This window comes from Myotis daubentonii, chromosome 8 (genome assembly GCF_963259705.1).
Source record: "Myotis daubentonii chromosome 8, mMyoDau2.1, whole genome shotgun sequence".
Lineage (NCBI taxonomy): Eukaryota > Metazoa > Chordata > Mammalia > Chiroptera > Vespertilionidae > Myotis > Myotis daubentonii.
The window spans coordinates 23115025-23136579 of NC_081847.1; the positions used below are offsets into that span (position 1 = coordinate 23115025).

The 21555-nt window shown below is 45.3% G+C and overlaps 1 protein-coding gene across 2 annotated transcripts in view; it reads right to left on the reverse strand.

Moving 5' to 3' along the window:
- Window positions 1-21555, reverse strand: part of ISM1 (isthmin 1) — a 77742-nt gene that overhangs the window by 24876 nt on the left and 31311 nt on the right. For both annotated transcript variants that reach the window (XM_059705527.1, XM_059705526.1), the window contains exon 2: window positions 1918-2157. In XM_059705527.1, the coding sequence (XP_059561510.1) occupies window positions 1918-2157 (240 nt within the window). The remainder of the gene's footprint in view (window positions 1-1917; window positions 2158-21555) is intronic.

A 21555-nucleotide genomic window follows, 5' to 3' on the forward strand; every position in this document is an offset into this window, starting at 1 on the left:
CCATAGAAGGTCTAAAGTTGTTCCAGGCATGGCCTAAGCACCTTGGGGGTAAGGGCAGTCTGGTCCCATAAAATCTATGAACAAGGAAAAATCACTTCCTGTGGATAAATGCATGATGGAAAGTGATGTTGAGCAACAATAAGGAGATGTCTGGGCTTTTTCTTTTTCCCCCAGTCTGCACCTCCCCCAAGTGGATCCATTGTTTTTTAGCAGAGAGCCAAGTGGCCAGTTCCTGGAGAGAGGGCAGTGGAGCAAAAGGCCTGTTTTTCCAATTAATCAATGAGCACAATGCAAGACTCATCAGACATATTAATTGGGGCATGCAGTGATTTCTGTGCATGGGTTGTCAAAGAGTGACCTCCAAACCATTGTCCCCCTCTGTACCATCAACCCTGACTGCCCTGCCCTACATCTGCCCATCTATTCAGTCTGTGCACCATGGAACATAGCGATTTTTCCCCCTCTGTCTCCATGATCCCTTGTCTCCCACACAGTCTTTGGTGGTAGCTGGGATTTTCACACCTATGTCATTTCCTGGAGAAAAAAGGCCTTACATTTTTAATTTCTCAGAACCTAACCCAGCATTTTTAATGCAGTAGGGGTTGGCCTACGTATTCTAATTGAGGTGTAATCCCAGGGATATTGGGTAGTCACCAGGACACTGGTGTTATAAGCAAAACAACTCTGATCAAGGAAACCTGATCTAAAATGGTGTCATGGAGAGAGGGTCCGTCTTGAGGGAGAGAGACGACTAACTTAATTAAGAACCAATTCCTCTGGGGTCAGGTTCAGGAAGCTTCTGTCATGTAAACTCAGGCAGAGAGGAAAAATCAGGAAAAGCTGTCCCTCCCCAAATAGAAAGAATTAAGAGCAAAGCTGAAGAGTAGGGAAGAAGGCAAGAGAGAAGAGAATGGGAGCTGCACGGGCCCAGGTTGCCCAGGAGAAAGCACCTCTCTCAGCTCTCATGGGACCATCTCTGGAAGAAACAGAGGGAGATCCAAGCAGAATGGAAACTTAGAAGCCTGTCCCTGAAACACAAATTGGTGGGGTGAGTATTCCCGAGAGCCAGAGAGATTGGATTTGAGCCCCCAACTACGGTTTACGAGCTGCGTGACCTTGGGCACACCAGAGTAACTTCCTGAGGCCTGACTGCCTGGCTGACAGTTTTGAAAAAGTGACATGTGCTTCATCAGGGTGTTGGGAGAGTCCATTCGGATCAACATCTGCTTGGTAGTCTACGGTGCTATTTCGGTGGAGGTGAATCGTATCTTTTTCAACCCCAGGCACCCCTTTGAATAGCCTCCTATTTCCCTCAGCTCCACCCCATTCCACCTTGGTGGTGTGCGTTCATCTCTCCCTTAGGAATGTCTGTTCTCACCTCCCTTCTTATCAAAAAATTCTTTATCAGCCATTTACACTTTGGAGCCACTGCAGTGTTGTCACCTCCTGAAGGCATTTCTGGTGTCCAACGCAAGCTAGAGAGGCATGCGAGGGAGAGGGCCTGCCTGGGCACCTGTGAAATCATGCGATGATTTGCCTCATTTACTCACATGCTGGATTGGCCCTTTCCACAGCTACCATATTTCTTCAATTTCAGGGCATATTATTTTGTGTGGTTTTTACATTTTAATGCCGCTGATATAAGACTGTATCTTATAATCATCGGTTTGTCATAATTTAATTAGCAATGTTTTCTTTTTTTTAGGGGTTTATCAAATAATGGTGTATCTCACAATCAAGGGTGTTACGTAGACAAAATACACGACTATTCTTACAGAGATAACACGATCATAAGCAGGAGTCATTAAGGGGTTAACAAGAAAAGTGAGGGAAGGCAGGGGTTGCTTTGAAATCAGATCAGGCAACAAAGAGATGGACTGTTTCATTTTCTTGCACTTTTCAGCTGCTGAGCCTTACCTGGATATTTGGATTCTGCCCATTGATATCAGCTTTGGAAAGATCTGGAAAGTTTGGTAGATCAAGGAGGAAAGATCTTGGACCATCTCTCTGCAATGAAGGGTGCCCAGCCTCCGGCTGGAATCGCTGTCTAGAGAGCGGCTGGTGTGGCGCCTGGTGGTCCAGATGCTCCCCGGGTGCCTCTTTGGAGAAAGGAAAGCTGCTTTCTGACGTAGAGTCACCTTCCAAATTGAGGTTATTCTAAAACAAACAAGAAAATGAACGAATAAATAGGGTACGATTTTAAAACATCACCTTTAGCAGTCTATTAAATTCGGAAACAAGGACAATTGCAGTGGCTGGAATGAAGCCAGGATGGCATTCCCAACTCATTTTCATTCCCCTGTGGTTTAATTTCTCCATCTTCAATAATTGAGTTATAAATCATCGGGCAACTTCTTCCAGCCTGCTTCTTGGCAATTTTCTGAAGGTAAATGAGTTACGGGTTATGTATTCAACATCAAGCACATCAACACAAAAGTACTATTTTGAAGGACAGTAGGTGCTCATTTAGAACTGAAGTCAAATTATGGCTTCCTTTCACAGCTTCAACTGATTAACCACTCCGGCTTGAGTTATCATCCTATAGTCCAGAGTTTGTTTCTTTGGTGTGGGTCATGGAGCAAAAGATTTGACCAAACTGAATAAAATACTTGAGCCAAATCATTGATTATATGCATTCATCCATTCACTCATCTCTTCTTTCCTTCCTTCCTTCCTTCCTTCCTTCCTTCCTTCCTTCCTTCCTTCCTTCCTTCCTTCCTTCCTTCCTCCTTCCTTCTTCCCTTCCATCCATCCAATCAACAAATGCCAACCACATGCTAGGCACAGGAGATAGAGCCATAAACAAGGCAGACATGGGCCCTATTCTCTTGGAGTGTACATCTAGTTGAAAGATATAAACAATAAATATATGGAGAAATCAATAAAATCAGATCAGAGAGTGGTGACTGCTAAGAAGAAAAGAAAGAAGAAAATGATAGAGAGCAGCTGGGGACACTGTTAGGTAGCTAGGGGATGTGTCTGAGAAGGTGACATCTGGCAGGAGACTTGAACAAGAGAAGAAGGCATCCTGCAAAGATCTGGGCGGAGGACATTCCAGTAGAAGGAATAACAAGCAAGACAGTCCTGAGGTGGGGATAAACGTGGCTCATTTGAAGGACAGAAGCAGGCCAGTGAGGCTGGAATGGAGCGTAGGAGGGGAGAACAGCATGAGATGAAGATGAAGAGATGGGGGTAGCTGAAAAAAAGTGACAAAATGGCATTCTAAAATTTTAATGTCTTTTTTCTGAAAAGTGCAAGCCTGTTGTTTTCCCCAGCTAGTGAAAAATGTCTCTATTTAGTTGTCACTTGGGGGGAATTTTTCCAGTGACTGAAGTGTAGAAATTGCTGGACTTCTTTCCCAAACCAGCCCTTCTCCTCGCATTCTCTCTGGACCTTGTGTTGGAGGCTCCCTCCATCCCTTCGGGGATGGCATGTTCATGTTTACTGGTGGAGGGAGATGTGAAGATAGAATTTCACCAACCCTTGGGTCCGTGGTTAATGTCCTTGTTATTCTTGGGCATGTTTTGGGGTTTGGAGCGTATATTCCAGCACACTGTCTCCACACGCACTCCCCGCCCCCACCACAGTGCTTCTGACCCAGCCAAAGGGTTATGTGTGGTATCAAAACACTCCTGACGCTGAGTCCCCAAGGTCAAGCATGGACTGAGGATGAAACTCATGCAGCAGATAAATATCTTCTTAGAGAGCAAACGTGATGGAAGGGATTGTTCTGTATCTCCAACAGAAATGGGACTGAGGAATAAACTCGCTGGTACAGAAACCAGCTTTGTGGATGTTTCAAGAGGCCAAGAAGAGGATTGGGATAGACAGCATGTCTGCGGTCTCCTCTTTAAAACATGAAGTTGCAGAGGGTTTGCTGAATGCTCTCAGCATGTTTTTGCTTGCCCTCTCCTTCTGCCCAGGAGATGTGGGTGGGGGCAGTGTCTTGGTTAACCTTTTCAGCCACCTTTCTGCCATAGTTTTTGTCTCCTGGCACATCCTCATAGAGGGAGTTGCCCTGGCTTGAGAGAAAGACAGAGAGAGAGAGAGAGAAAGAGAGAGAGAGAGAGAGAGAGAGAGAGAGAGAAAGAGAGAGAGAACACACACTACATGTCTTTCCTCAACATAATAACTATCACAGCCCAATGAGAGATAACTAAATGTGATTGTTCCCTTGCTTTTCCCTAACCCTAAAACTCCCCAACAGTGTTAGTGAGGACAGTGGATTCTCAAGGAAAATTTCTTGGGCAGGATTTGGGAATGCAAGTCTCAGAAGGGGGCCAAGATTTGCTTGCCAGTTGCTTGAGGGATCCCCGGCAAACCTAGCCCTAACTGCACTGCAGCAACTGGGAGTTGCTCCTTCATTGGGTTAAAAATGAAGCTCTCTTTCTTTTTCCCTGTGATGAAGTACTCTTTCTCCTACTGAACATACTTTAGAAGAAGAGATAAGAAATGTATTTTTGCTGCTATTTGGCATTTTGCTTAGATAGCTGATAAAACAAGAATCGCATCTGATTGGTTCCTTGATCTGGCTCTGGAATTTTTCCTGGTACGCAATACTCCACCACAGAGTGATCCTGGCTCAGCCATGGACCAAGAAAACCCTTCAACGTCTCTGTGGCTCAATGATCCCCCATGTAAAACAGAGCAGATTATATGGAGAGTCCTGCATCCTCCCAGCAGGATGGGCAAGATAACTCAGGTTGGGCTGTATCTACACATGAAAAGAGAAGTAGAGAGTTAGGCGATTGGCTGGCCAATTCAGGCCACAAGCGCCTCTGCCGGGAAGAGACTGGGGCTAAAGTATGTTTTGGCTTGAGTTAGGCATGCAATTGTGGCCTTTCTCCATCTTTCTCCAATCCTCCCCTCTCCCTGCCCGCCCTCCCCCACCCTAAGCTCAGTATTTATAAAGGATTTGGCAGATGGGAAGTAATAAGAAATGCTAATCACATTCTCTGACTATTGAATTACTCTCGCATCTCTACCAAAACATATTTATCTAGAAAGCCTGGTTTCCTGCAATGGCATGCCCCCAGACTCTTCAGAAACTGGAATTCCTAGGATGGGGAAGGTATCTTAGCATGGCTCACATAACATGAAACTCAACTTTATTCAATCAATAACAAGATTCTGGAGTAGCCATTATTTTGATGGTATAGATTTTAAATCTGGGCTGGGAGATGCCAGACTGGATCTATCAATAATGCAGGGAAAGGTCTTTTCAGCCTTTCTTTTTTGCTGTTCATCCTCACTAGAGGATGTTTTCCCATTGATTTTCAGAGAGCATGGGAAGGAAAGGGAGAGACAGAGAGAGAAACATCTATGTGAGAGAGACACATCAATTGGTTGCCTCCGGCACATGTCCCCACCAGGGCTGGGGATGGGGCTTGCAACCATGGTACATGCCCATGGCCAGAATTGAACCCAGGAGCCTTCAGTCCGAGGGCTGACACTCTATCCACTGAGCCAAACTGGCTAGGGCTTTTCAGCCTTTCTTAAGGACACACTGCACATTTTTCTTCCAGAGGTCCCAGTGGAGGTCTTTGCTGATGGACAGCACTCATCTCTCACCAAGCTCACTCACTGGGTGTTCCACTTAAATGATACTATCAGAGTGAAGATCCTCAGGAAGTGTGTATCTCAAAGTAAAGATTTAAATAGTTGTGCTTTACTCAGGAAAGCAAACATCCTTTCTTGAAGACAATAGCTTAGGAAAGTCTAAGAAGCAAAGAAAAAAAAATGCCACTGTTCTTCCCAAAGTGCTGCAGGATTCATTTCGCCTAAATTCAAGTGACATGAGGGAGGTTTGCTTAGTTTAGGAAAATATTTCTTTACCCACAATGTGTCTTTGGCTTGACCTTTAATCTGTGACAGTGCTATGGCTCCAGTAGCAGTGTTCTCTCTGCAACTCTAATTTGAGAGCTGTGACTGCCAATAAAAAGAGAAACAGAAGAACTGAGGCCATTATATGGTTTCTACAAAGACACTGTTCAAGTGATGAGGTCGTGGATGCACAGTGGCCAAATTATCCAGCCACTGCTGATGCTCCCCATCTCTGTGCATATCTTATCTAAAATAGGAATAAACTAATAATAACATAGGCTTCATGCTCATGTATGTTGCCTTGGATGGCAGTATTGTGGCAGACATTGCGATTGCCTACCCAATATGCATTCCTCCCATTCTTACTCAGTGTTTGTGTAGGTGACACAGTGTTGGTTAAAACTATAGTTCCCAGCATCCAATGCAGCCAGGGGTGACGATGTGACACAATCCTGCCCAATGAGATGTAAGTGGAAGGTGCTGGATGGTACTGCTAATTGGAGGCAGAGTCAGTTTGACTTTTACCTTTCTCTCTTCCACCTTCTCCTGCTTGAAATGTGGATACACATGCTCGAATGGAATGAGGATGAAGTCTGAAGGGAAAGATGGAGGGGCCTGGGTCCCTGAGGGCATTGTAGAGTCATCATACCAGTTCTGGAATGGTGATCTCTGAACTTCTTTTACCCCTATCATCAACACTAATGTTAACCTTGACAATGTTATAGCACCAGTACCAGTTTCTTATTGTGACTCTAACTCTAATTTGATTATCAATAAAAAAGGGAGAAGCCCTGTTTAGCTAAGTGACTCAAGGTGGAGGTCTGTGCTGTTGGCAATGGGACACAATCACCAGCTGATGAGGTACTGACAGGGCAGTCAGTGAATCATGGTGAACTTCACCATGGTAGCCAGGCTACAGATGCTCAGCTCTGCTGCTAACGTCCCTAATACCCTATGCCAGCTTGGCCATCTATACCCTTCTCCATACACATTCAGAATCTTCTCACTGTTCCAGCCTCTACTCACACCTATTACTCACTATGCAGTGTAATAATATTTCCTTTCATTTGTCCTAAAATACTATCATTAAATTTCAAGGAGTTCGCCCTTGCTAAAAGGAACCAGAGCTCCTTGGAAAAATAAATGGCTGATTCCAGAGCTTGGGGTGGAAAGTAATAGGTGATACTTAATTGGGAAGGAAGCTTTCAGTGACTAACAGTGTCCTCTTTAAAGAACTCAGGAACCAGCTTAAAGGGGCCCCACTGCATAAAGATTAAACAATTTGGGCCTCAAAACAAAAGGTTTGTGGTTGACTAGCACACATTGAATTGATGAAACCCCCCGAGCTTACACACAAAAGAGAGAAAGATAGAAAAGCTATTTTCACCATTCAAGGTAGGAATGATAATACTCCTTACTTTGAACATTGATATTAAAAAGAAAGAAAGGTTTTCTCGAGGAAATACTATTTGAACTGAGACTGAAAAGATGAGTGAAAGTGAAGCAGATGAAGAGAACAGAGCGGAGGAGGGTGGGCCAGTGAATATGGTGTGTGAACGGATACAGCGGGGGCAGACTCCCCAGGACCTGGCATGGCCTGGTACAAGGACCCAAAGGATATCAAAGATGGAATGGAGTGGGTGGTAGGACCTAGGTCACTGCTTAGTAAGAGATCACTGAGTTAAAGAATATAAATGCCAGGCCCAACACCACATCTTGACCCACCAGCTGTTGATCTGAAAACTTCCTATCAGAGTGTGTTGTGACTTTTCCATGAGCCACCACTTTCCTGGTGGCATTCCCTGGGTCATTGGAGGCTAGTTGAAGCTGTCCGTGCTGGGATCTCTTCCCTCCTTCGCTCTCAAAAGCTGGCCCTAAATACCCCTGGGAAAGCCCCGCCAAGATGAACTAAAAGAGAAAACCTGTCATCTGTAGACTGAGTACAGTTTTTAAGATGACAAGCCCAGGTGCTTTATTGTTGAAGTCCTTTCTCCCCAGGACACCACTGGCCCAAGACCAAGGATGCCCAACCACTGCCTCCAGCCACTGCATGGCGCTGCTCATTTTGGCTATCCTTGTGACCAAGGTGGAGCACCGCAGCCACATCAAGGTCAAAGCGGTCGCAATGGCCAGCGTTCCCAGCTAGTCATTTGGCACTGACAGAGGGAGAGGGAGGGGGTCCTTGGAGAACCAAGCCACAGGACAAATTAGGGTGATCAACTCCAGGGGTGAGATCAAGTTGGGAAAGAGGCCATGGCATCCATCTTTGGGAAAAGTGCATTAAGCATCACTGTCTCACTCTGCAGACTCACTCGCCCTGTTCTGCAAACAGCAACCAAAGGCTGGTGTGTGAAACAGGCCTGATCAGACCACTTCCAGAACCTCCAGAAGAGGCACAGACTAGCAACAGTGTAGCCGCCTAGGACAGTTTTAGTGCTTCTTAAAAAACGGCTGTGGTAAGTATTCCCACATTAGCACAACCAGGCAGACTTCTTGGAGGCAGACGGGATGGCGGATTTCTTCTGGAGGCTAAAGAACAGGCCATATCTGCAATCTCAAACCCCACACCCTCCAATTCCCCAAGCTCAGGAGGCACCCAATAAGTACTAGTTGATGATAATGATGGCCACAGGCCTAGTTAGATTTTATTTTAATTAGACTCAGGCTATAGGCCTCATTACCCCTCATGTGGCTTTTATGTGGGATTCTAAAGAAAAAAAAATCCGGAATCCTCTATTGAAGATATTAAAGAAGATATTATTAGCAATGCTTTTGGTCTCATAGACTTTGAACAACAAACAACAGAGATTATAATTAACGTCACTGCAGCCTCTCTCCTTAAAACATACTAACAATATAGCTAATTAGCAATATGTCCTCATTTGGGGCTGGACATCTGCATATTATTATCGACAATGCTTGTTTCCTTTTTCCAGATTAAAGGAAGCCATACTGCACCCAGGCATATGGCTGTGCTCCTTCCACATTAAAACACTCTGTTTTCTTCTACCCACGATAAACACTCAGGGCTTTATCTGTGCTGGGCATCGATTTTTGTCTGGAACACTTCCACATGTCTAAAAATAAGTTCAAGAATGCCATTGGTGGTGTTTCAAAGGGAAGAGCAAACGTTTCTCTGTTTGGGGAGATAAAAGAATAAAAGGGCACACTGATTATCTTTACACATGATTGGGGAGCAAGCGCCCCTAGGAAGAGACAACCAGGAGAGAGAACAAAATGAATTGCAGACCATAAAATCTGCTTTCACAGGGGGCACACTTGTTCTGAGGGCTCAGGGCCGTCACGTAGGAGTGGCAGTAGGGGGTGGTGGAGGCTCGTTCTGCAAAGAAGTAAGCAGGAGCCATGGGGAGAACCATGCACTCTTAAATGCACAGATGCAAGGTTGGCCACCTCCTGCTCTCTCCACCTGTGTGTGATGGACTCACTGAGCAAATATCAATGGCTCTATTTTATAGGAAGGATGGGCATGCAAACTCCTGGCCAAGGAGAAATGGCCAGAAATGTGCTTTAGTCTTTGCTGTGGGAACCTGAAGCCAATTCTGGGAGCCAGTGACACCGGCACATCATGCGTCAAGAATGCAGGAGGCTTGCGTCTTGGTTGGCCATGGAGCCTTCTGTGACTAATAGCTGAGGAATCTCTCATTAGAGTGGCAGAATGTATCATAAGAATGTTTATTTTAGGGCTTGGGAATGACCCTGCTTATGAGCTCAGTGGACACTTTAGAAGGAATGAAGAATGGTCAACTCCTTGCATTTGGGCAGGGAGCTGGTTCACAGGGGAAGGGGCCACCCAGCCCTGTGCTTCTTTCTTAATTGAAGGCTCTGGGGGCCGGCTGACTAAATGGGAGTCAACACCCCACTGGCTCGCCTGGGATACTTCTGTAAACAGCTTTGATCTTGAAAATGTGTGGATTATTGGTGATTTTTCAAGTTGTGCTTTCTCCACTGCTGGCAAAGAAAACAGAGGGGGAAGTCTCCAGGACCCATTTCCTTTATGTCCTGTGAGGCTAAAGAATGAACAGAAAAGAAACATGAACTAGTCTTTCAAGTCTAAGAAAACATGTAAGAAGTAGAATACAAGGGTGGAAAGCCAAGCTGGCCAAAGAAAACTTTGCTCATCATCTAAAACATCTTTGTAAATGTAAGAGGATGAAAAAAATTGTATTTTCCAGAACTCTTCTCAGGGGAAATGGTGGGCTTGCCTAGAAAGAACACTTTAATAGATCTCCTGGGGTGTGAGACAAACCCTCTTCAAGAGTGTGCTAAGGGAGGGCTTTGTCTGCTGTGAGGGGGATCTGAATTTGAGGGCAGAGCTAACTTGCTCTGGGCTATAAAGTACAGCGTGGCCACCAGGGGGCCTTGTTCCTTGTTCCTCGGCCATGTAGAGCTCAGCCTCCTAAATCAAACTGTGAGCAAATATTTCAGAACTATGGATGACTGAGGATTTTTCAAGTTGTGCTTTCTCCATTTCTGGCAAAGAAAACAGAGTGGTAATTACCTGGGACCAGTTTTCCAGGACTCACTCAGTCTGAAGAGGCACCAAATCATTAGCGTGCCTAAATGGCTCAACTATGTAAGTCCTCTCTTGATCAGAGGGGAGTGTGTCGAACAGGACGAGGACAGATTCTGTATCTAATAGATCCTGAAGCTAACAGATTCTGTGTCTCCCCACATGGGATGGGGGGCACCCAAGCCCTAGGTCAAGGCTGGTGTTCTTCTGTTGGAAGGCACAACCAGGAAGGCAAGCAAAAGACTATGGGACGGCAAAGTTCAGAGGCTGACCTGGGGTGGGGTGGCCCTGGGGACCCTTGCCCAGGTTATTATTTTAACTAAGAAGATGGATTTCCCTCACCACCTCAAATCAAGATCCCTCATGAAACCTACCACAAACCTCTCTGCTCTAGCACCTCTAAAATAGGTTTTAAAGTGAGCTGAATCCTGGAAAAGGGCTCATGGGATTGTGGCAGGGGACTGGGCCAGGCGGTCTGAGGCCTGGGTCTCCGTCCCAGTGTTATGCTTACCCAGTTTTGTAAGCTTAGGCATGTTATTGCGCCTTTGTACCTGTGTTAGATTGGTTTGTAAAAGTGCCAATTAATTCTCTCTCTAAATGTCCATGCCTGTGGTAGGTGCTTCCCACACTGTCTTTCTACTTGGCCATGAGACTTACCTTGGTCAATGACAACTGTAAGCACAGACAAGTGCTTGTTCTTTGGGGCTTGCCTGTTTTTGTTACTCTTTGGAATCCTAAGAATACTGTGTGAAAAGGCCTGGGCTAGTCTACTGGGTGATGAGAGACATATGAAACAAGGACAATCTACCCCAGACCAGCCAGCCAGCCAATGACCAGTCACTCAAATGGAGACCATCCTAGACTATCCTAGACCATCCAGCCCCAGCTGAGCCAACCCAGACTAGAAAGGCCCGCCCACCTGACCCATAGAATCACGAGGAATAATAAATGTGTGTGGTTTTAAGCTAACACATCCTTAATGGTTTGTTCACAGCTAAAGCTAACTGATGCAGGATCTGTTATTTCTCCTGTAAAATGGGCCTGGTGAGGAAGAAGGGGAACTGCAGAAAACCTCTCAATCCACCAGTTCTGACACCCTAGGATTAAAACCCTCTAGAGACATTGTTCTGGAGAAATTATTTTCCAACAATAATAAAAAAAAAACACACCTGAATGCTGAAAGCATTGAAGTGAAGATGGGGAGATTAAACAAAACCTGATAGTTCTAAATACATGAAATGTAACTACTGTCTTCAATGACCAGAATTCTACCTTCTCCTTTCTCCTGTCCTTCCACTCCAAGTTGAGTAGAGTCTGTTTGAACTCCACCTCCACTCCCTCAACACACACCATTTCTGTCATTTACATGTGCTGTTTTGTTAACAGTTCCTTGACAGTTTTTCAAATATTCTGAGTGGAGCTTTAACAGTTCTCCCTCACACTTTCATGAGGCACCTGTACAGCCCTGTGGGCCACCAGAAACTAGTAAGGCTCCTTTATTAGGGAACCCCTACTGACACCATAAAACAATTATAGACCTATCATAGACCAACTACGACTTGAGGTGAAGAGAAAGCTGTAGCCACCAGGACCAGTTCCCTTTCCCATCTGCCTGTACAGATTGTTCCTATTTGGGCTGCTATTCTGTTCTCTCCATGGAAACTGTTTGATCTCTGCTTGAAAAGCTGGCAGCCCCATCGATGGGACTGTGGGCCCTTGGCTGAGCTTGGCTAACCTTCTTTATTCATGGTTGGGGTGCTTGTTTTACTTGTGGGTTCACTCAGCAAACACTTACGGGGTGTCTGCTTTGTGCCAGGTGTCTGCTGGAATGAGACAGTTCAAAAGCACATAACTTATTAAGGCAAACTCTCTAAAACTTGAAAATAATGCAAAAAGATGTTGGCAAGTTTATCAGTTCATCCTGGGGCACAGTATGCAGGCCTGTCCAAGATTATTTAATTCTCTCAGAGAACGCATGTACCTTTCTTTCGCTTATTATTATTATTATTTTAAAAATATTTTCATTGATTTCAGAGAGTAAGGGAGAGAGATAGAAATATCAATGATGAGAGAGAATCATTGATCAGCTGCCTCCTCATGCCCCACACTGGGAATCGAGCCCACAACCCAGGCATGTGCCCTGATCAGGAATTGAACTGTGACCTCCTGGTTCATAGAGGAGGTTCATAGGTTAATGCTCAACCATTGAGCCATGCTGGCCTGGCTCACTTATTATTTATTACTAGAGGCCCAGTGCACAAAATTCATGCACTCGGGGTTGGGGGAGGAGGGGTCCCTCAGCCCAGCCTGTGCCCTCTCGCAGTCTGGGAGCCCTTGGGGGAAGTCTGACTGATAGCTTAGGCCTGCTCCCCTAGCTGTCAGTCAGACATCCTTAGCGCTGCCTGGAGGCAGGAGAGGCTCCCGCCACCTCTGCTGTGCTCACCAGCTGTGAGCCCGGCTCAGGGCTTCTGGCTGAGCGGTGCTCCCCCTGTGGGAGTGCACTGACCACCAGGGGACACTCCTGTGTTGAGCGTCTGCCCCCTGGTGGTCAGTGTGTGTCATAGAGACTGGTTGTTCCGTGGTTTGGTCGATTTGCATATTAGCCTTTTATTATATAGGATTTATTAGGGCCCAGACTAAACGTTACATGCTCACTTATAGAGTTTTAATATTGTAGAAATACAAATGCTTTTGTCCAGTTGAAACAATAATTTATTAAAAGTTCTTGTCAAAAGGAAAAACATTGTAACTATGTGAGATGCTGGATGCTAACTAAATCTATTGCAGTGATCACTTCCCAATACATACATATATTAAATCATTATGTTGTGCACCTTACACTTATGTGATGTTATATATCAATTATATAAAACTAGAAAGAAAGGAAGCAATAACTTATAGCCCTATAGGACATTAACCAGTTTTGTTTCCTGCTTACAAACTTACTTCCTCATGATTTTCCCAACTAATTTTTTAAATATCTGTTCCTCAAATGCTCTGAACTGGCACCAACATCCTCCTAGTTCCCTGGCTAATTAAATAAACCTTTGACATGTATTCATTTTACATTTGCATGAGACAAGTTTTTAACATGATAAACATCCTATTTGGACAGGCTTCAGTCTTCAAAGACTTCAGGCTCCAGTGGGGAAGTTAGGAAGTGCTCACACACTATAAAATGCAAGGTAGAAAGCAGGAAATTCTTTAGCAGTAGAAGTTTTCAATGCAAGGAAAGTAAAACCAGACAGACTCCTAATTATGATTTCACAACTCACCATGTACTGAAGCTTTAATGCCATCACAGTATGTCCTTTCTTTTTCTCTAAAAGACCCCTCTCTGGCTACGGTCCAATTCACTAACAAGCTGAAACAGTTATGGAGAAGCACGTTTGTGAGCAGGACTTCTCTTGGCTTTCTCCTTTTTGTTTTTTAATACATTTTTATTGATTTCAGAGAGGAAGGGAGAGGGAGAGATAGAAACATTAATGATGAGAGAGAATCATTGATTGGCTGCCTTCTGCAGGCTCCACACTGGGGATTGAGCCCACAACCTGGGCATGTGCTCTGACTGGGAATTGAACCGTGACCTTCTGGTTCATACATCGACACTCAACTACCGAGCCATACCAGCTGGGCACTTCCTCCTTCTTGAGGGGCCCTGAGGGGAGGACAGAAGGCAAATGCCAGATGTCAGAGGGCACTCACCCTACTTTCAACCATGTTGCAGCTCCCTGCCCCCATACAGTTTCCTACCCTGACCCCAGGGAAACAAAACACACCCAATTATTTTCATTGAGAACAATGAAATAGAGTTTATCCTGACTGGGGTTCAAAAAGAGGAAGCAGCAAGCTTCTCAGAGGCTTTCTTTCAGGGGATGGTCATGAAGGGCGGTGCGACGAGAACAGGTGCACACACTCATGACTCTTCCCCAGTACAAATATCATATTACTAGGGGCATCAGTCTGAATCTGGGCAGGAAATGGATGGCACTGAGCTCCTGGATGAGTGAGGAGAGCTTAATAAAGGAACAATTTACAGATGTCTGGGCAAGAGGCTATAACCACCAAAGAGGCTGCAGGGCCCAGGCCAGGAAAGCCAGAGAGATCTTACCCCCCACCTCCAGGCATGAAGAGGCAAGGAAAGGAAGAGGTTACCATTATCCAAAGTGGGCTAAACCAAAGAACTTAGATACTTATATGCATAGCCCATGAACATTGGCAACAGGGTAGTGAAGACCTGGGGGGAGGGGGGAGGTAGGGGCTGGGAAGCAGGGGGTAAAGGAGGAGAGAATAGGAAAGATCTGTAATACTACCAACAATAAAAAATATGTTAAAAAAAAACAAAGTTGGAGAGGTGAGTATGTGGGAGGGGGCCTGGAGACACATAGGGAGCGTATTAAAAACTGCAACCTCCCTCTCTTCTTCCTCTCATCTCCTGCCATGTGTACCACTGGCCAGATCCAATCAGAAGCTCGAGAGCCCGGGAGCCCGTTGATGTAAGACACACAGATCATGCACCTGAGGCAACATTAGGATGAGGAAGGACAAACACTGAATCTAGAGAGGTAAACAGAAGATATGGTCACACAGGACATGTCTGGAGGAAACCACAGTATTATCCTGCCAGGCACTGGATGTTAAATCTAATCGTCATGGTGTCCATTTGAGGTGGACATGAGCACTCTATTCCAGGGATGAGGAGATTTAGAGGCCCTTGGGCTAGTAAGGAGGTGCCAGTGCCCTGCTGTCCTCATTTCTCCCTGGAAGTGTTGTGGAGAGTAAGAGAGTCTGCAGCCACCATGAGGTCCCATTCTCCCCAGCTGCAGCCCAGGCAGGGGGAACTGTTCCAAGGAGATTGGCTCAAGGACACTGGCCTGAAGCGTAGCACTGACTGAATCCTCGCCTCTGCTTCCCTCTTTGTTTGGTCAGGAGTCCTGGCCTCATTTTCTTAAAAATAATAACATGTATATGTGTATATTTATGTGTATATGTGTGTGTGTATATATCTATATATCTACCTAAATCTATATCTATCTATCTATCTATCTATCTATCTATCTATCTATCTACCTACCTATTTCAGAAGGAAGGAAGTGGGAGAGAGATAGAAACATCAATGATGAGAGAGAACCATTGATCGGCTGCCTCCTGCACACCCCACACTGGGGATTGAGCCCACAACCTGGGCATGTGCCCTGACCAGGAATCGAACCATGATCTCTGGGTTCATAGGTCCATGCTCAGCCACTGAGCTACGCCACTTGGGCATGGCCTCATTTTCCTAGGAAAACCTCTACTAGCTCAGTGCTTCTTGACTTGTACAGACTGAAGACTTCACAGGGCCAGTTAGGTCTGGTCAACAAAAAACCCTGATAGAATGAGCATGAAATAAAATGGATGGTGACTAATTCATGAAGGGAGAAGCAGAAATAAAGCGGCACATTGTACTTCATTAGGACATTATGGGAGTTTTCAGTGGGCCAGGTGAGGCAGAGAACACAGAGAGTAGGTCCCTAAGAGCCAGGCTCCAAACATGCACAATGCATTACTTTGGATATTCGTGTCCAAGGTCATCACATGCTTCCTCAGACCTGTTAAACATTTGGGGTGAACTTTGAAAGGGACAGGGGCCCAAATGGCCATGCACAGTAGAATGTGCAAGTAAAATGTTTGCATAAAATGGTCACAGAATGAAACACATTCGATGAATTTCACAAACGTAATGCTGAACTAAGGGAGTCAGATACAAACAAAACATGATTCTTTTTTAAAAAAATATATTTTTATTGATTTCAGAGAGGAAGAGAGAGGGAGAGAGATAGAAATATCAATGATGAGAGGGAATTATTGATTGGCTGCCTCCTGCACGCCCCCTACTGGAGATCGAGCCTACAACCCAGGCACGTGCCCTTGGCAGGAATCGAACCCGGGACCCTTCACACTTCAGGCCAACGCTCTAACCACTGAGCAAGATAGGCTAGGGCCAAAACATGATTCTTTTTATATAAAATTCAAAAGCAGGCAAAACTAACCAATGCTGTGAGAAGTCAGGTCAGTGGACTGCAGGTACTAGTGACTAGAAGGGAGCCCTTGTGGGGGTGGGGCTTTGGGGTCACTGGTCACATTCTGTTTCTTGATCTACAGTTTTGCTCACTTTGTGAAAATTCCCTGCTCCCTCTGTGTGCATGTTATTTACATACAGAACTTACATAACTGCCCAAAACACAAAATGAAAAGAGGATCACAGAGAAATGACAATTGGCAAGGTCACAGAGATTTCTTAAGGACCCCGAGCTTCTCTGTTACTGCTATTTTCTGAACAATAAAGGGTGCAGGGGAGCACAGCATTTGAAGAAAGAGGGACTCCACCTGTGGCACATTATTTCCCTGTGGCTCAGTTTTCTCTCTGTAAAATGGGGAGCATCTCTATGGTGAAAATCACTTCTTTTCTACCCTTTGTTATTCCCTTCTCTCAATTAGCCTTTCTTACATTGTTATTTTTCCCTCCAGAATATAAAATCTAATACACATATTTTTTCTTTTCCTTCAGGAAAGGACCAGGCCACTGAGAGAGAGCCCTTGGGGACAGGTGAGGGAGGGCAATGGTGATCCATTTCCCTGGCATCTGGGATGGCAGGCCACTCTCCCTATTCATTATTGAGCACACATACGTAACCTTTTTTCCTGTTTTTCAAAACTCCCTCTCCTCTTCATACCCCATTTATCCTGAATGGATAAAGAAAATGTGGCACCTGTATCCAATGGTATATTTATGAGAAAGGAGGAAATCCCGCCCTTTGTGACAATATGGATGGGCCTAGAGCCCATGATGCTAAGTGAGGTAAGTCAGACAGAGAAAGATAAGTACTGTATGATATCACTTATATGTGGAATTAAAAAAAGCTTATAAAAACAGAAATAAAATGGTGAGGTGAGGAGAAGGCTGATGCTGTTCTTTTCTCGTGAATATTTTCCACCTCAGACCCAGCTCTTATGTTCCCTAGTCATAACCACACCTCCACCTCCACCTCCACCATCTTTTAAAGGGTCATCTCTGTGCTAGTTTTGTCCAAACACATTTCATGCTTCATCTCAAGCAATGTCTCCCAAAGCTCCCTATATGATGGGTACAATTATTATCATGCCCATTGTACAGAGGAGAAAGTTGAAGTTGAGAATGTTACCAAAGTTGCCCAGCTCACAAAGGGTCCAGCTAGGGCTTACCAAGCCTGTGAAATCTGGCTGACTGGTAGGAGCTGGAGGAGTTAACCAGTGGACATAGGAGCAGGGCACAAGGGGTTTTGGGATTAAATTTCATATTTTTATAGAATATGATCTATGATCAGAGGAGATGAGAGGGTTCTCTGGCCTGGGCCCAGAACACAGGGCCCTGAGGCCAGCTTGGTGCTCTTCCTATGGAACTGGCTACTTGGTGGCTCCGCCCGGTTGCCCTCCATGGTTTTGCACGACTGAATCACAAAAAGTTAGCTCTTCCCTTTATAGTTGTAGACTTACCAAAAAATCTGGATCTTGCTAAATACCCTCTGAATGCATGGATAGATGAACAAACAGGGTTTCAAAGGCCGACAGGTGTGGGCACAATTGACTCCCTGTGGCTTCATTCAGGGCTGCCATGTACATTGTGAAACCTGTGTATGGCACAAAGGAGTCTGGTGAGGGGCATATGGAGGTTGAAATGCAGACTGGAAGAAGGGATGCTGTCTGCCCAGAGGAGTGACTAAAGATGCCCTAGTGCCACAACTCTTTCTGTCTCCTTTACTTTCCTTCCTTTATTAACATAGAAAACTCATATGCACTCTTTAAAACCTTGTTTAGATATTGCCTTCTCTGTGAAGCCTTCCCTGATCTCAGCATGCTCTGCATTACATCTGTATCTTATACTACTTCTTTTATTCTATTTATAAACATTATTAGATGTTTATTCATTTCTGTCCAGTTTCTGGCCAATAAAGGCACACAAAAGGTAACTTAACAGTAAACTCAATTGTACCAAGGGGTAAATTATATTAGCCACATTCTCTTTAGAGTAAATGCATATCTGCTAACAACAAGAGGAGTACTTTGTCCATTTCTGGAATTCCTCAGCTATCATCCTAGTGCAGGTGACCATCATCACTCTCTCCTTCAAGTTCCAGCCTGGGTACCACCCAGAAGGACAGCTTCTCTGATCATCCTCTATAAACAGTATCCCTCCTCCCCGAGCAGTTTCCCTCCATCACCCTGTTCATTTCCTTTCTAGTAGTTATTACAAACTGAAATGACTCCCTTTAAGGGCTTTCTTCTTTGTTGTAATCCCCTACCGGGATGTCAGCTCCTTGGAGTAGAGATTATGTCAGTTCTGTCACTTCTGTATCCTTGGCTCTTATCCCAGAGCCTGGCACATAGTAGGACTTCACTAAATGAATGAACAGGTGAGTGAATGAATGGACAAGCAGGATTTCAAAGTCCAATGGGCATGGGCACTGTGGACTCACCCTACATCTCTGGAACCACATTTGGGTCCTGGGATGTGGGGGGGAGGGTGTGAGGGGAAGGCCTGGCAGAAGTGGAGAAAAGTCTCTCTGGCTCACTTTCTGGCTTGATCTTCACTTTTGTGGTGACCCCAGGTCCTGGCACAACATGCCATGGCACTGTGATGTCATGAGTAGTGCCTGGCTCTCCCCTTTGTCCAGGAGGAGAAAGGAGAGACTGTTCTGGAGGTACCAATGATGACAACCACCAGTGCAGGACTGATTCACCACTTAATGCTCAGCAAGTACAGCTAGGAGCAGCCTTGGTGGACACCATGGGATGGCAAGGATTTGAAGCAGGGGGAGAAAGGAGACACAGGAGGAACTGAGGTTCAGGGCCAAGATATTTTGCTCTTTTGCATTCAATTCTGATACTGAACATTTTCAGAGTCTGCTTGCTTTTCTTCAATCTCAAATAAGAATTCAAGGATACACCTCTCTCTATATCTCTATACATATTTATTTATATACATATTTATTTATATATACACACACTTGTAAGTATGTGTACACAAATATATATAAATATCTATTTAAGTATATATAAAATCTATACACAAGTATATATATGTGTATATATGTATATAAATATACATACATATTTATATATATGCATACAGATATGTGTTTAAACTTTAATTTCAGTTTTAATTTTAGTATCTCTTAAGTGTCCCCTGTATCCTAAACAAGCTCACAGAAACCTGGTAAGAAAGCTGAGTTATCACTTTAACCCAGTTCTCAAAGTGTGGTCCTCAGCCCAGCAGCCTCAGCGTTACCTGGGCACCATAACAATGCTGATTCACAGGCCCTCTGCAGAATCAGAGTCTGTGGGGGTAAACCAGCAGCCTGTGGTTTAAGCAGCCCTCTCTGGGGTTCTGATGGGGGCTGTCATCTGCAAACCTCAGCTCCAACCAGGAGAAGATGAAGAAAAGTGGCTGAGTATCAGTTACCAAGCTATTATTCTGAGGGTTACTTCACCAAGGGAAAGGTTTCCAGGAAATGGTTGTGTGTTTTCATCTTGGGGAAATGTAATCAGGTAAATAGCAAATGAGCCCCAAGGCATCCAGTCTGGCCTGGGGAGTCTCCCAGTCCTCAGAGACCCCCCACAAAAAGGACACTGTGAGGGGAAGGGGGCAGAGCTCCCCATTCCAGGTCCCCAGGGGGAAGGAAGTGGCTGCTGAGTCAGATGACATTAGAGGTCAGCCCATGAGGTGAAAAGATAACCCAAGGTTGGAGGGTGAACTATAAGACTTCCTGCTTCTCCCAGCATCAACGTATTCCAGGCTTGGCACACTTGCCTAGGTAGCAAGTGTCCCAAATAGGGTGGCCAAGGGTTTCTACCTGATTGCTTCCTCACCCTGTGCCTGTCTCTGAAAAAGCCACACAGGTCCACGGGGAAGGACAGGCTTGGGTCCTGATTGGTTGCTGGACAAACTTTTCTAACTCGGAGTTCTGGCAGAAGATTAAGCAAGGCCTGGGAGAGAGAGAAATTACCCATCAGTCTATGAAAGAGGTGGGAAGAACGAGGGTGGGAGACAGAGGAGAGAGTTGGACCAAGAGTTCCTCCAGGTGCCCGAAGATGGCTCCTCTCCAACCTGAAATCTTCCTGGTGCACCCAAAGCCCAGCCACACACAGCAACTCCATCAGCGAGGATAAATCTCAAGCTGCCCTGCATCAAACCTGCAGTTTTCGAGGAGATTAAAGCAATGACTCATGTATGAAGTTGAAGAAGCAGCATCTGTTGGTTCCCAGCATATACACAGCAGTCACCACCAAAGCCAAATGTCCAACGTGCCCACTCCAAAGGAAGAACACCCTGACCAGCAGTCATTCCCCACCTCCTCTGCACGCTTGCTCCCAAATCTTCCAGGGAGACCAGGAAACAGCAGCCTAATGGAGGCATTCACATCCACGCGTCTGATGGCTATGTACACAGGGTCAACTGTTGCCAGGAATCCAACCCAAGAAAATGCTCTCTTCAAACAAGCCACACAGGCCCGGGCTGGAAAGGCTCATGTACCAACCAGAGCTTTGCTCCCTTCCAGCAAACGTATATCTCGTTCCGTGAAAATGTGTTCCCTTGCTTGAACTCTCTATTCGCTCTCCACGTCTGCAGATAGAAAGACTGGGTAGCACCCAAAGCCTTGGGTGTTCAGCCACAAAGAGCTCCCTCCCAAGGATCACCATCCCCATTGGTCTGCAGGAAAGTGCAGAGAATCAGAAAGCTCTCCAACATGCCACGCTATACAAACCTATGAATGGCTTCTTTCAAAATCCTGACTTTTGAAAGCAGACTCGAGAAGGTCAGAAGATAGTTTGTTACAAGTAGATTTGCTCTCTCTCTCTCTGACCAAAGTGTTTCGCTTTTCAAAAGAGAAAGAAGCACCCGAAGATCCCTCCCTCCTGCATGCCACTGCTGGTTCCCCCGCTCCCCTCGCGCCTCACTTTATCTCATGCCAGATCATGATCTCAGGCCCATGAACAGAAGATCCTGTTCCCCGGAATTCGTACACCGCCCCCCCCTCCACCAAGGGAATGTCTCCCGTTCCAGGTCTTGAACAAAGATTCCACGACGCGTGTTTGATCTCTTCACGCTCCATTTTCATTAGTCCTTCACACTCTCCATCACTTGGAAAAATACAAACAGCATGGTTCAGTTTTAAGGTTAA